We start from the raw sequence: 14,750 nt of genomic DNA, 5'->3' as shown, positions 1-14,750 counted from the left end.
CCCATTTCTAGATTCTTCCCTCCACACATGCACCTTGTTTCCTAATCAGTCTGTACATGCACCTTGTTTACACCACCTGTAATTTAAGCCCTCAGTCTCACAGCCAGATTGTTGTCTTTGTACAATTTCCAGTGCCTTCCACAGTCCTGAGTTTTGTCTTGCCGTGTTCCAAATCCTGCTCTGTATTCCTCGACCATGTCTCTTGCCTCATCCCAGAAGTCTGTGTTTGCTCATGCCTCTGAACCCTGCTCATTTTTGACTGCGTCTCAGCCTAATCCTGTTGGTACTTCTGCTTTGCAAACTGACCACATGTGTACCGAACCAAGGCCTGGAATAAAGACCATGATTTCTCTTTCACCAAAGCCTAGTCTGGGAGTCTGGTTTGTGGGTCCAGCCGCTATGGGTGCCGGGCCTCTGCCCGCTCTGACAATTGCAGCTTGTTGGGGATGGTGTTGTGTCATTATTAGCTGGTTCCATTTATCACTTGGAGTTGAATTCAACAACAATTTAACACTTCAACATGGTGGAAAAAGACATCCACGCAAGCTTAGTGGTTCACAAAGTATTGGTCATAATCCCAAATGTAGAGCAGGTCAGTGGAATCATGAGTTAGATGACTAATATGTAGACCAGTGTTCAAATGAGACTGGGCTGCCCCATTCCCAGTCTGCATCATTGGATTAGACAACTGCTTGTTCCAGTACACCCAGCTGTAAAAGGGGTAGTTGCTCTGCATCTCATATCAAAAGGTGGTAAGCATGTTTGGTCCTCACCTTATTTTAACTCAATTTATTTTTTTAATGACATAATATAAATATTTACTATAGCAGGCAGGACAGTATTTTTGAAAGTTAAAAAAGAAGCATTGACAAACTCAAAATCACCTAACTGATAAAAATGATTTCGTCTCAGAAATCACCAAACGGCAAAATTTGTAGGACTTGCTTTAGGGCCCCTTCACACATAGTGCGAAGTTTGGACAAAGTGCACACTTAGTGCGCATGACGCAGGAATCGTGTGCAAACTGTGTAATGGTGTCTCTGCCTCCAACGCCTCGTACACCTGTTGCTACAACTATCTGTGCACACAAGCCCCTGAAAGATGAAGTGTACACTCGGCGAACCCATCACACCCTCTCACGGCAGGTGCCGGCCAAATTCCAGGTGTGACATGCACGAACAACTAACACCGCTCGCATTGCACTTAGAAAATGTGTGGCCAGTCACACTCTTGACACGACAAGAGACTGCAGACAATCACTGTCGTACTGCTGTGAAATTTGTCTAAGTTCCCCACGAGTCTGAAACACACACACTGACATGTGGGTGTCTGCGTTCCACTCACGGGAAGTGTGGCTTCCGACAGAAGCAGATGTGGTGATCTGTCATTCTGGACATTCCAACTACGCAACACCTACTGTGTTTGGACAGACATGGGCAACCAACTGTCCACTGTGAGGCACGTGTGTCTGATTGATTTCGATTATTTACGTGGACATAAATAAAAACATATATCGCCGTTGTGGCAACAAGCTGCAGCAAGCAAGCACGCGCACGGAGTGGACAATGACAGCCCCCAGGTTGAAACGGACCGTCAGACCAGAACACGCAGTGGGTGATCTGAGCGTCACATCACCCAAGTGAGCTCTGTTCCACATGACGCGGTGTCTGTGCTGTGGCGCGCCATCCACAAGACTCGCGTGTCAGGCAGAACACGCGTGCAGCCGACTGGATGCACCTGACCAGTAGATGTGGACATCAGAGCACGCTGCTTCTCATTCATGTCATTTCATGACTGTATGTCTATGACCATGAACCAGAGGAACAGACAGATCATATTTGTATTGCTCACTTGATAAATGCATGTTCTTATACGAGGTCTGTTAGAAAAGTATCCGACCTTTTTATTTTTTTCAAAAACCATATGGATTTGAATCACGTGTGATTGCATCAGCCAAGCTTGAACCTTCGTGCACATGCGTGAGTTTTTTCACGCCTGTGGGTTGCGTCATTCGCTTGTGAGCAGGCTTTGTGTGAGCACTGGTCCACCCCTCTAGTCGTTTTTTTATTGCGAATACATGTCTGAACGATTTGGAGCTTTGCTGCATCAATTTCTTTTCCAGAAACTGTGAGAGACCTCCAGGTGGACACCGTTCGGAAAATTAATATGGCTTTCAGGGACGATTTTATGGGGATTACACAGATTAAGGAGTGATCCAGACGGTTTAAAGACTGCCCACAACTGCTGAGAGCGCGCAGCGCTCCGAGCACCAATCGACAGGCTCAAACCCCACTGAAACAACCAGATCATTTCCAACGTGAAGTCTTTGTTGATCCGGGACGTCGTCTGACTTTCACAAAAAGGCAGAAGGCGTGGATATCAGCACTTTTTTGGCACAGTCCACTGTTACAGGAGTTTTTTTCATGGAAAGAAAAGCGGAGGGACGCGCCATGGAGCCGTTCATGATGCGGCACAAAACCACCTCACTGTGTTGGTCTCACAAGACGGCTTTCAGATGGATTTCAGACGGCTGTCGGTTGCTTTTCAGTCGTGTGATTATCCGAGAAATTGAGCATGAGCTGGACATGCCCCAACATGTCCTGTGAGGCTTCATCATGGCGTTGCTTTGCGCCATGCGGCTCCACTGCGACACGTGGAATTCCGCTCCTCTTTCCATGACAAAAACTCCTGTAACAGTGGAATATGACGTTCATTTCTAAACTGGACGCTGTCTTGATCCGGTATGTCGTCTGACTAGCACAGGAATTGTGAAAAGACGTGAACATCAGCACTTTTTCGGCACACAGACAGACGTGCGGAGGAGTTCCGCGCGTCGCGGTGGAGCCGCATGGCGCAAAGCAACATTTATTCGCAATAAAAAAAAACGATGAGAGGGGTGGACCAGTGCTCACACAAAGCCTGCTCACAGGCGAATGACGCAACCGACAGGCGTGAAAAAACTCACGCATGCACACTAAGGTTCAAGCTTGGCTGATGCAATCACACGTGATTCAAATCCATATGGTTTTTGAAAAAAATAAAAAGGTAGGATACTTTTCTAACAGACCTCGTATGGTGTGGGATTTTAATTTTTTTGTAATACTTCCATGTCCTTCCTGATATGAGGCAGATTCCCGCAGCTTTCAAACAACAGCTCCATAACTCAGTGGTAAAGTCTCTGGCTGGGAATCAGAGGTTTTGAAAGGCACGAGTTCGCGTCCCGGGTGGTGTGTTTTTTCTTTTTTATTATTCCACATAAATGGCACAATGTGGTCCCACAAGTAATGGATGGTTTTTATTTTATTATTTCTTCCACATAAGCGGCGCGATGTGGTTCCACACGTACCAGCTGGTTTTCTTTTCTTCCACATAAGCGGCGCCCATGTGGTGCACCTGGCACTGTTCCTGCTCGACGGACACCAGCTTGTGCATGAACTCTCGCACCAGGTTCGTGCACGCCTGCCCGTCGGCGCAATGTTTCGTGCACTAATTTTGAACTGTTTCGCTCTGTTTCGCCATTTTCGTCCAAACTTCGCACTGTGTGTGAAGGGGAGCTTAAACTTGCTTTTGTTCTCTTATGAATGTGAAGCTTCTTGGAAAATGTACTGAAAGTGATGGAAATTGCAAGATTGGCCATTTTGGCCCTTCACAGAATTATGAACTGCAATGACAAGATGCAATGAAGACATTCAAAATCAGCACATTTAATGAAAACAGCGACATGGTTTTGATTAATGACAAACTGCTTATAAAGTACCATAGACAGCAAATATCAAACAACCTCTGTTGACACCTGTGCAATATGGCTGCCAAATTAAGATCAGGAGATGGAAAAAACATGCTCTAGGCCTGGCGGTTAAAATCCACTCACCTTTTCCGGGAGGCACCATGGGCACCTGGCTGGTGTCGGGCGAATGGCAGCTGACCCCAGTTTCTGTGACAGTAGCAGGACTGTGGCTGTCCTGAAAGTAACAGGAGTAGAACTCTCCCTTCTCTAATGCTGGAAGTCCTGGTACTGAGAGTGCGACCTGAAGATGACAGAATATAGTAACACTTCTTCAAAGTTCTGGTTGATCATGTCAGACAGACACACCAGCCCAGGTACACAGAGCACTGAGGAGTATTCGGCTCCGGAAAGCTGTTGGCCCGGATAACATACCTGGTCGTGCCCTCAGAGCGTGTGCCAACGAGCTGACTGACGTTCTTACCTCCATCTTCAACCTTTCCCTCAGTCAATGCACTGTTCCCACCTGCTACAAGACCACCACCATCATCCCCCTCCCCAAGAAGAACCCCCCATCTTGCCTGAATGACTATAGGCCAGTGGCACTCACTCCAATCATTATGAAGTGTTTCGAGAGAGTGGTACTGTCATACATTCAGGGCTGCATACCGGACATCACAGACCCCCTGCAGTACGCTTACAGGCACAACAGGTCAACTTCGGATGCCATTGCCGCCGCCCTGCACGCCTCCCTCTCCCACCTGGAAAATAAAGACTCTTACATCAGAGTACTTTTCATTGACTACAGCTCTGCTTTCAACACGGTCATCCCTCACAAACTCACCTACAAATTGTCTGCCCTTGGACTCCACCCCACCCTCTGTGACTGGCTTCTGGACTTTCTGACTGGCAGACCACAGTCTGTCAAGATTGGGAATAAGATCTCAGCCAGCATCACCACCAACATCGGTACCCCGCAGGGCTGCGTCCTCAGCCCTATTCTCTACACCCTCTTCACCTACGACTGTGCCGCCTCTCACCCCGACAACACCATCATAAAGTTTGCTGACGACACTGCTGTGATTGGACGCATCACCGGCGGAGACGAAGCAGCTTACAGGAGGGAGGTGGAAGGCCTGGTGACATGGTGTGGAGTCAACAACCTCACCCTGAACACAGATAAAACCAAGGAAATGATAGTGGACATGAGGAGGGAGAGGGAACCTCATCAGCCACTGTCTATCCAAGGCCGCAAGGTGGAGAGAGTGAGCAGCTTTAAATATCTGGGGGTCCACATCAGTAGTGACCTCACTTGGACACTTAACACCACACAGGTGGTAAAGAAGGCTCAGCAGCGGCTGTACTTCCTGAGGAGGCTGAGGAAATTTGGCATGTCACCCAAGATTCTCAGCAACTTCTACAGCTGCATCATTGAGTCCATTCTCACCACCTCGATTACTGCGTGGTATGGCAGCTCAACGGTGAATGACCGCAAACGCCTGCAGAAAGTAGTGAAGACCGCATCAAAGATCACGAGGACGCCACTACCATCTCTGCAGAGCATCTACCATCGGAGAGTCCACAATAGAGCTGCCGCCATCATAAAAGACCCTACACATCCCCAATACGGACTGTTCACACTGCTGCCTTCAGGACGGAGGTTCAGGAGTGTGAAATGCAAAACCACCCGCTTCAAAAACTCTTTCTACCCCACTGCCATCAGACTGCTGAATGCTGCTAAGGACTGAGCAGACCCCCTGGGGTCACTTCACACTGTTACTGCACCTTACTGTTACTTTACTGTTAACTGTTAATACTTGAATCTTGCTATTTGCACATTATTTCATTTCACTTCATACTGTAACTGCACCTTTATTGTTACTTTACTTTTTAATGCTTAATGCTTTTAATGCTTTTTTTTTTAATGCCTATTTTGACTATTATTATAGACACCCGGTGAGAGCAGCAAAGAAGAGAATTTCATTGCACAGGGAAATACGTTTCTTACTGTACATATGACAATAAACCTTTTGAACCTTGAACCTTGAACAGACAGACTTCCAAAAGCATTTATAGAACTACTGGGAAGTGGAGTCACCAGCAGAAGTCAACATGGCATCTATAACATAAAAGGTGCAGTTAGTCCATGAGCCAGTCATCAATTTTGACCTAATCGGTACCACTTAAAGGGAAGAAATGACACTTAGAATAAAGCCTCAGTGTATTGTGGCCTACACAAAAATGTATGATAACCATCCCAGGGTGGTAGCTGTACCCAGGTAGGGGTCAATGAAGAATTACACAGAGGTCAAACTTTAAAAATACTCCAGTCATATATCACATTACTTGTCTGATCATAACGATTCCAAAAAGGTATAGTTTGGACTGTCTATGACGGAATGTTCTGGAGTTACGGGGTAAAAATGGCAAAAATGGGGACAAAGGTCAGTTTCAGTTTGTACAGGGGTCAAAAGTTAAAGTTGCGCTAATTTCAGTAAAAATGATGCAAATTATTGGTTGAAATAAAATGATTAATAAATTGAATAGTTTTGACTATGTTGAATGTTTGGTCTCCGAAGTAAAGGTCAAACAAGGTCAACATCCATTGGATTCCATAACATGTGACATATGTTACCCTGTAACATGAAAACTAAGCATGACAGATGGTGCAAACTATTCCTTATTAGAACCCTATTAATCCAAATAACTATTTGCATTATTTTTTACTGATATTGGAGCAACTTTAAATTTTGACCCCTCTACAAACTGAACTTGACCTTTGTCACCATTTTTGCTGTTTTTACCCCATAACTCCAGAACATCCTGTCACAGATAGTCCAAACTATACCTTTTTGGAATCGTTATGATCAGACAAGCAATGTGATATAGTTTTCAACATGATTGGAGCATTTTTAAAGTTTGACTTCTGTGTAATTCTTCACTGACCCCTACCTGGCTACAGCTACCACCCTGGGATGGCTGTAGTACATTTTTGTGTAAGCCATGATACACTGAGGCTGGATTCTAAGTGTCGTTTCTGCCCCTTAAGTGGTGCCGAAAACCTGCTTGTCCCATGGACTATGTAGCACAACTCTGTGACACTCTTATTTAGTTTAGGTTATTCAGTTTGACTAACGTTTTAGAAGTTTCTCTCAGTAGGCTTTACACTCTGCAGAAGATATTCTCTGCGCAGAGTGTTTTTGACAAATAAGAAGAGACAGAAGGATCACACAAGCAGCAGCAGAATGAAGAACCATCGTCAAACACAGCAGATACCATCCTCATCAACTAGCCTAGTGTGTCCACACCTAGACTGTCAAAAAGGACAGTGAAGGTCATCATCTCCCTAAGTGATTAAACTGTCCAAACACATAAATCTAACATGGTCACTTCTGAATGTCAAAGTGGAATAATTTGATTTGAAACCTAAATTAGATTTCCTTGCGTATGAGCATAAATCCTGACGAAGACTCCTTGACATTTCTATTTTTCCTTTTATCTGTACTATTTGATGTTGAGTCGTGTCTGTGATGCAGTGTGTGAGATATTCCCAGTGAGTATACTGGAAAGACCATTTTATAGCAACTCCTAACAAGATAAGCAGGTATAGGCAATCGATAAATAAATCAAACTGTGCACAAAATGTGACGTTTATAGTATGTCAATTCACTATCTGGGGTGGTTGATCTCTCTCTCTCTCTCTCTCTCTCTCTCTCTCTCTGTATAATGCAGTTAATGCATTACGCCTTCATGGGGAGCCTTAGAACTTTTCAGCCTACCCTCGTAAATTAAGTTGTGAAATGACACAGGAAAAAAGTACTGAACACCTGAAGAAAGGGAGGTACAAAAAGACACGGAAAGCCAAGACACCAGCTGAAATCTAGCAGTAGTTAGAAACCAATCCTGCCCCTTGTTAATGCAAATTAATATTAGCTGGTTCAGTTCCAACTAATGGCCTACTAAAAGGTGTCTCAATACCAAGGTGTCACACAAGAAACATCTCATGATGGGTAAAAGCAAAGAGCTGTCTCAAGATAATTTACAACCTTAATGTTGCAAAACATACTGATGGCATTTGTTACAGAATGATTTCTAAACTTCTGAATGTTCCAGTGAGCATTGTTGGAGCCATAATCTGGAAGTGGAAAGAACGTCATTTGACCATAAACTGGCCACAAACATGTGCTCTTCATAAGATTTCTGACAGTAGACTGAAAACAATTATCAGAAGAGTTGTCAAAGAGCCAAAGACCAGTTCAGAAAGACCTGGAATTAGTAGGCACAATTGTTTCAAAGAAAACAATAAGTAATGCACTCAACCACCATGGCATGTATGCACACTCACCACGCAAGATTTTGTTGTTGAAAAATAAAAGCATGTCAAAGCTTGTTTAAAGCTTGCAGCACAACATTTAGACAAGCCTGTGAAATACTGGGAGAATACAGTCTGGACAGATAAGAGCAAAATTGAACTCTTTGGATCCCATAATACACACCATAAATGGCACTTCACATCACCATCATCAGGTGTGCAGCAATGTCAAAATCATGTTGATTCCTCCCATGGGGATAACAGAGTATTTTCGGGAGGTCCTATGTCACCTTTGTGATACTGTGTGTCACAAATGACTGGATCTGTGAGCCATGAAAAGTTGGCAGCTCCATGATGACAACGCACCTGCCCATCCTGCTCAGCTGATTCAGGCTTTGCTGGCCAACCACAAATCTCCTGTGATTTGGCAGGCTCCCTACTCTTGTAACATGGCTCTCTCTTATTTTTGGCTGTTCTCCAAAATAAAAGCGACACGAGAAGACATCATGTGAAATGCACCGGCCCAACTAGACATCACTGCAAAAGAGGCCTTTCAAAAATGCCTCCAACAATGGCAGAATTGCTGAGAGAAATGTGTGCAGTCCCAAAGAGACTACTTCGAATGGGATTAGGATTTCTGATCCCAAGGTGAAGAACTGTATTTTTCACAGCCAAAGGTTCAGTATTTTTGAATGCATGCACACACACACACACACACACACACACACACACACACACACACACACACACACACACACACACACACACACACACACACACACACACACACACACACACACACACACACACACGACTGAAAGAACACCACAGAATTTCCCCCAAAATACAACTTCACCGCATCACAACAAAAAAACTAGCCATATAGTTCAGAAAACGTAGAAGAGAAAAGCAATATTTTTTATTTTTTTGCTCTGCTTGAAGCTTGAGGACATTGTGATGATGCATTGAAAGTTATGAATGCAAAAAACAAACAAACAAAAACAAACAAAAATTCTCTACCCACCAACAATGACAACATACTAAATAAATAAATAACTTCAATTAGCTAGCAGGGATTCTATTCTAGTTATCTAGCAGCAATAAGACTCGCAATCAAATACAAGAGTGTGGCATAGAAGTAACTGTCTGTGGTAGACCTGGGCATGTCTTCCGAAGATAATGGATGACACACATTTTTGTCACAGTCAGATCTAGAATCCATGCAATACTAGCAGTAAAAAGGCAACTCTTATTATTATCTTTCAAGCATTATAGCCATTACAAAAATCAAGCTTCACTGAAATTTCAAATTAATAAAAGTGGTTTACAACAAGCCTTTTGATTGTCTTCAAAAAAGACCATCATTTAAAGGTGATAGAGAGAGGTTGAATGGGGCATTAATCCTTGTTCTGTGATGTGATATGTAGCCCCCCAAAAATTGGTTGGGTCTGTAATGGCTCAGAACCTTCCTAAAAGGCTCTCTGAAACAGCTATGTTACTATGCTGGGTTTAGAATGCCTCGTTTGCCTTTAATGGCCTCGTTTCGGAGCTTATTTGGCAACCTCATTATGAAATGCAAGTAGGTGGCGCTGATCAGTTGCCGTTGTTTGACTGGCTGCCCTTGCTCTCACTGAAAAGAAAGTGTTATTTATTTATTTTCATTGCTTTTATATTTTCTGTTGTGTTTCTATTCAGGTTTTTTTTGCCTCTTTCTTTAAAATTGTATATAATAATCATTAGATTATTAATATATAAACAAAAATAAATTTAAGAAATATTACAATTTGAAAACAAATGCACCCAAAAGTGATGACAGCTGCAATGCTAACTTTTAACATTGAAAATGCCATAGACATGCTAACGCGTTAGCATCGCTCCCGTTTTTAAGTTATAAAATACATCAACTGTTTCAGAAGAACATAACAGGTCGGTTTAACATAGAAAAGGTAAATAATACTCAGACGTATGCTCTTTAGGGTTTTAGCAGGAGAAAATTAAGCAAAAGAAAGAAAGAATAATCGAAGTATTGCTTCAATCTGTGAAGCACTGCTTCGATTGGTTCAAGGTTCAAAGCAAAGCCGCGCTGCAGAAAAGTTGTTTACGGACCTGCTGCAGGGTCTGTAATCAATACAGAAATGATCATTTTCCTGACAAACACCCCTCAAAACAACAGCCACTCTGAAGGATCGATAACATAATCGTTAAGCACAAAGCTTATTGATGTCGGTGGATCGAGTCATTTCTTAATGATACCCAAAAGGAACTGGTTCTCGATACACATCCCTAGCTGCTAAGGGGTTAGCTCATTCCCTTTAGAGGAACAAACCAGAGCTAACGTGCCATTCTAACGTGCAATTCTTACAACAGGAATATGGTGCAACACAAATTTAAAACAAAAGAAAATGTGATACTCACAGGCTGTACTGATTGCTGGGGTTGATTTTGTCGCAGAGTCGGAACTGACCCTCTACTGAGTATTAAATGCCGACTGAAGCCAGCTCGAAATCGTGCAAGGTTTGTGAAACAGTCCTCCGTGACATGCGCAGAGCAAAGAACTAGTCGGCGGTTGTATGTACTGGGGATGCGGTTACAAATGAATAAAAGCCAGTGATCACGTACACTGCTTTCCGTGGGAAGATCGTAGTCCGCTAAAACAGCCTGGGAAAGCACACCTGTAGCTCGCCATTGCTTCTCTTCGAGTGTTACAAATGGGTGGGCACAACCTTATGAATAATTAATTTCGAAGGGGCGTGTGTGAAAGTGGGTGGGTGTGGGTGGGTGTGTGTGGGGGGGGGGGGGCTATTGGTGAAAAAGTGACGTAAGTTTTCTCTCAAAAACGGACTGGCCTGTTTTCTAGGGGCAATTCAAAAAAGGAGAAATACTTGAAACAGAGGTTCTGAAACTTGCTGGCACTTCGTGTGTATTCCCCACAGCGGGGAGACTCTGAACTAACACCAAAAACATGAAAAAGATGATTTTGATTCTCTATCCCCTTTAATAACAGATTTAAAAGCCAATAACTATGGTTTGGAATGTTAAAGTGTGCGTGTACTTTTTTAATGATTTACCATGGAGGCACATACATTATTTACATAAGATATTTACTGTAGCTGCTGGACTTGAAGATAGAAGACATGTGAGGATGAGATTTGACAAGAGCAGAGATGACGTAATGGCACAGCAGACTTACTGTCCTGCTTTCTTCCCTGCTGATGTTGGAGGGATTGAGGTCCTGGATGGTCAGACACTGCTGCTCCATGTCAAAGCTCCACAGCCACTGGCCTAGTTGGGCCCCACGAGCACACTCTGAACGCAGCGCACACCTGTGGAGAAAACATCAATGCCGCATTCTAAAGTTGTGTATCTTCACCCTACTGTTAATCTCTGTCTCTATATCACAAATTAAAGCCATACTTAAAAATGACTAAAGTCAGTGTAAGCCAATCACAGAAGAGGGGCATGATACTTTTATGCAAATACAGCTCTTTGGTCTGTTAGACTTTATTAAACATGTCCATAGAAATCCAGAGGCTGTAGGTTTGGGCAGTGTCTCAAATAGATAAGTTCTGAGGTGTATCTCTGGCCTCTGCAGAACACATCACTGGTTTGGAGCCTTCCTCTACTTATGTGAGTAATAGGACATCCTGGGGTGGTCACATGACACAGAGTCTGTAAAATTTAGTGAATGGTCAGGTCAGTTCTGGGAGCATACACCAATGCAGTATGTCGCCACATCCACCAAAGCATTGAACCACCCCAAATCCTGGATAGCAACAGCCTAAAGTCCGTCACATTGGTGTATTCGTAGAGCTACTCATTGCGGCGTTGTGTTTGATTTGAATACACCCGAAATACGCGCGTACTCAGCCTTTTTCAGTGTTCGTTCATACTTGCAACTGCTTGCGTTCGCATTTTAATGTGTGCACACAGTCGCGTGTACTATGCCGCACCAGTTCAGTGCTATTTTCTGCCTCTGTGGAAGTGTGCTCTATTCTCTACTGTATGGTGTGATGCGGCTCAGAAACAGTCATTTAACATTATTATTATTTTTTTGTCTTGGTGGATTACTTTGTGTCCAGATGCTGCCGAGTCTGGCTGTGGTAAAGGCTGCCCTGAACGAAACGCGACTCGTTAAACCGGGAGAGAGCGCTTTTATTGATAGCTCTCTCTCTGAGAGAGAGAGAGAGAGAGAGAGAGAGAGAGAGAGAGAGAGAGAGAGAGAGAGCGCTTTTATGAAACGATGCGACACAGTGAACAGTCCTCATATAATGAGTCCAGTATGATAAAGTGAAGCAACGATCTTGCAGTATTTAGAGCTCCAGAAGAACAACAGGGAGATGGCGTACAGTACCGTGTTGAAGGGTGGGCGGGCTTACAGTAGCTGACAGAAAATTAATCATGTTTAATTTCTTCCGTCCTACGCGTGTAGCCCTCAACATACTGCTACGTACTGAGAAAAAACTCCACGTGAAGTGGGCGGAGAGCTGCTCATTACAGCATAGATGATACGCTGTAATGAGCAGCTCTACAAATACGCCACTGTGACAGGGGCTTAAGCACCAACCAGCACATCCCCACTCCATCAAACGTAGTCATCCATCTGCCACAGCCATATGAAAGAGTCTGATAGTCTATTCATGCATGGGATAATGATAAGAACGGCATTGTTTGCATTCATCCAACAGTAATGTGCAAAGGTAAAATAATGTGCAGGACTTGTACCTGCAACTAAAATCCACTTGGGTTAGTTTATCAACTGTCCACAATATTGTAACAATCAAATAAACCGGTGTCGCCGACCAAATAGTCTCCCTAAAAATCGGTCCCCCGTGATGACGCAGTTCACGGATTAACACCTCGTTTCTGCTTCAAACTGCACTCCAGTCATCATCTATCTCAGCGACAGATATCTGAAGCTTTAGTACAACAATCATTTCCACATAAATTCAGCATTATTTCATCATAAAAGGTGGCTGAAGCAATCACAGCGCCACGGCTAAATGAGCTGCTAGCTGATTGACTACGAGTCAGTCATTTCAAAGTGTCACGGAATTTCGCAGAGTTTTTGCTTAAAACTGACTTTAGAATGAGTTAAGAGGTTTTACCTTCATCAACTGGTTCTTGTCTAAACATAAAAAAATAATATAGAGACAGCAAGGGTCAACGCGCGCATGCAGGCACGCACGCACGCACACACACACACGCACGCACACGCGCACACACACACACACACACACACACACACACACACACACACACACACCTATGTATGTATGAGGCATTCAAAAAGCATCCAACCTTATTCTATCCCACAGAAATGAAGTGTGAGTTGTTCTTTGGTGGGGAGGTGTAGGGAACCTTCTTCAGACCGGCCACTTCTCACGCATTTGGTGTGAGACTCACGTATTTAAAGCGGTCCTGTCAGGTCTTATGCATTTGGCGTGAGACACATGTAATTAAATATGTTGTCACGCTCTCACGCTAATAGCATGACATTTCACCAATTTGACCTGTAAGAAAGAATTGAGGGTAAATTAATAAAACCGATGAAAGTAAATGATGAGGGTACTCCTCTAGTCAAGGTGGAATGTCTGCAACGAATGTGTCAATAACAATGGGATCACACGTCGCGCTCTGCCCGATGACAATCTCACTCCTTGAGCATATCTCACCTTGAGAGCTGTGCTTCTTGTGCATGCGTGAATTGTTTTTTCCCACCCGCAGTGCACATCAGCCGCTAGCACTCAGCATTAGAGTGAAGACGTGTACTGAGCACATGGATTCTCATTTGTTCTAGCATGATGGAACTAGTTCAGCAAAGATACTGCATCAAAGTTTGCCAAAAGCTTGGTGACACCCAAGTGGAAACTATTTGCAAAATTCAGCAGGCTTTCGGCAATGATGCCATGAGCAAAATGCAAATAAATGAGTGGTATAACTACTTCAAAAATGGGCGCACATCAGTGAAGACCGAAGCACATTCTGGTGGGCCATCCACCAGCTGAAATGACCAAATAATTGACAGAATACAAACTTTTGTCATGGATGACTGTTGTGTCACTGCACAAAATCACAACTCAAATTTTTTTTCTATTTTTCTAGGTTATATTACCTCCAAGTGACAGATGACCTTATGGTTATATGATCATTAATACTTAAAATACTTTTAAAATGTAATTGTTGGATTTAAACACGTGTAAGTTGCAACAGACTTTTTATTATTTTGAGTCACGTAATAATTAATAGAATTTTTCTTCTTGTTCCTTTGACTGCTCCCGTTAGGGGTCGCCACAGCAGATCAATTGTTTTCATCTCACCCAGAAACCTCCTATTTGGCCTCCATCTTCTCCTCCTGCCTGGTGGCTCCATCCTCAGAATCCTTCTCCCTATATACCCTGGGTCCCTCCTCTGCACATGTCCAAACCAGCTCAATCTCACCTCTCTGACTTTCTCTCCAAACCGTTCCACCTGAGCTGTCCCTCTGATATGTTCATTCCTTATCCTGTCCATTCTCGTCATTCCAAAGGGGATCGCAACATCTTCAGCTCTGCCTCCTGTCTTTTTGTTAGTGCCACCGTCTCTAAGCCGTACAACATATCTGTTCTCACTAGGGATGGGTATCGAGAACCGGTTCCTTTCGGGTATTGTTAAGAAATGATTCGATCCACTGACATCAATAAGCTTTGTGCTTAACGATTCTGTTATCGGTCCTTC

General features: G+C 43.6%; 1 protein-coding gene across 1 annotated transcript in view; it reads right to left on the bottom strand.

The window, feature by feature from the left end:
• Positions 1-14,750, bottom strand: part of plxnb1b (plexin b1b) — a 366,021-nt gene that overhangs the window by 129,295 nt on the left and 221,976 nt on the right. Inside the window, 2 exon segments of the mRNA XM_034167329.1 lie at positions 3,872-4,028; positions 11,227-11,359. Coding sequence (XP_034023220.1) covers positions 3,872-4,028; positions 11,227-11,359 — 290 coding nt within the window.

This window comes from Thalassophryne amazonica, chromosome 3 (assembly GCF_902500255.1).
Source record: "Thalassophryne amazonica chromosome 3, fThaAma1.1, whole genome shotgun sequence".
Lineage (NCBI taxonomy): Eukaryota > Metazoa > Chordata > Actinopteri > Batrachoidiformes > Batrachoididae > Thalassophryne > Thalassophryne amazonica.
The sequence above is the reverse complement of the archived record's forward strand: the minus strand, read 5'-3'. Positions and strand labels throughout refer to the sequence as shown.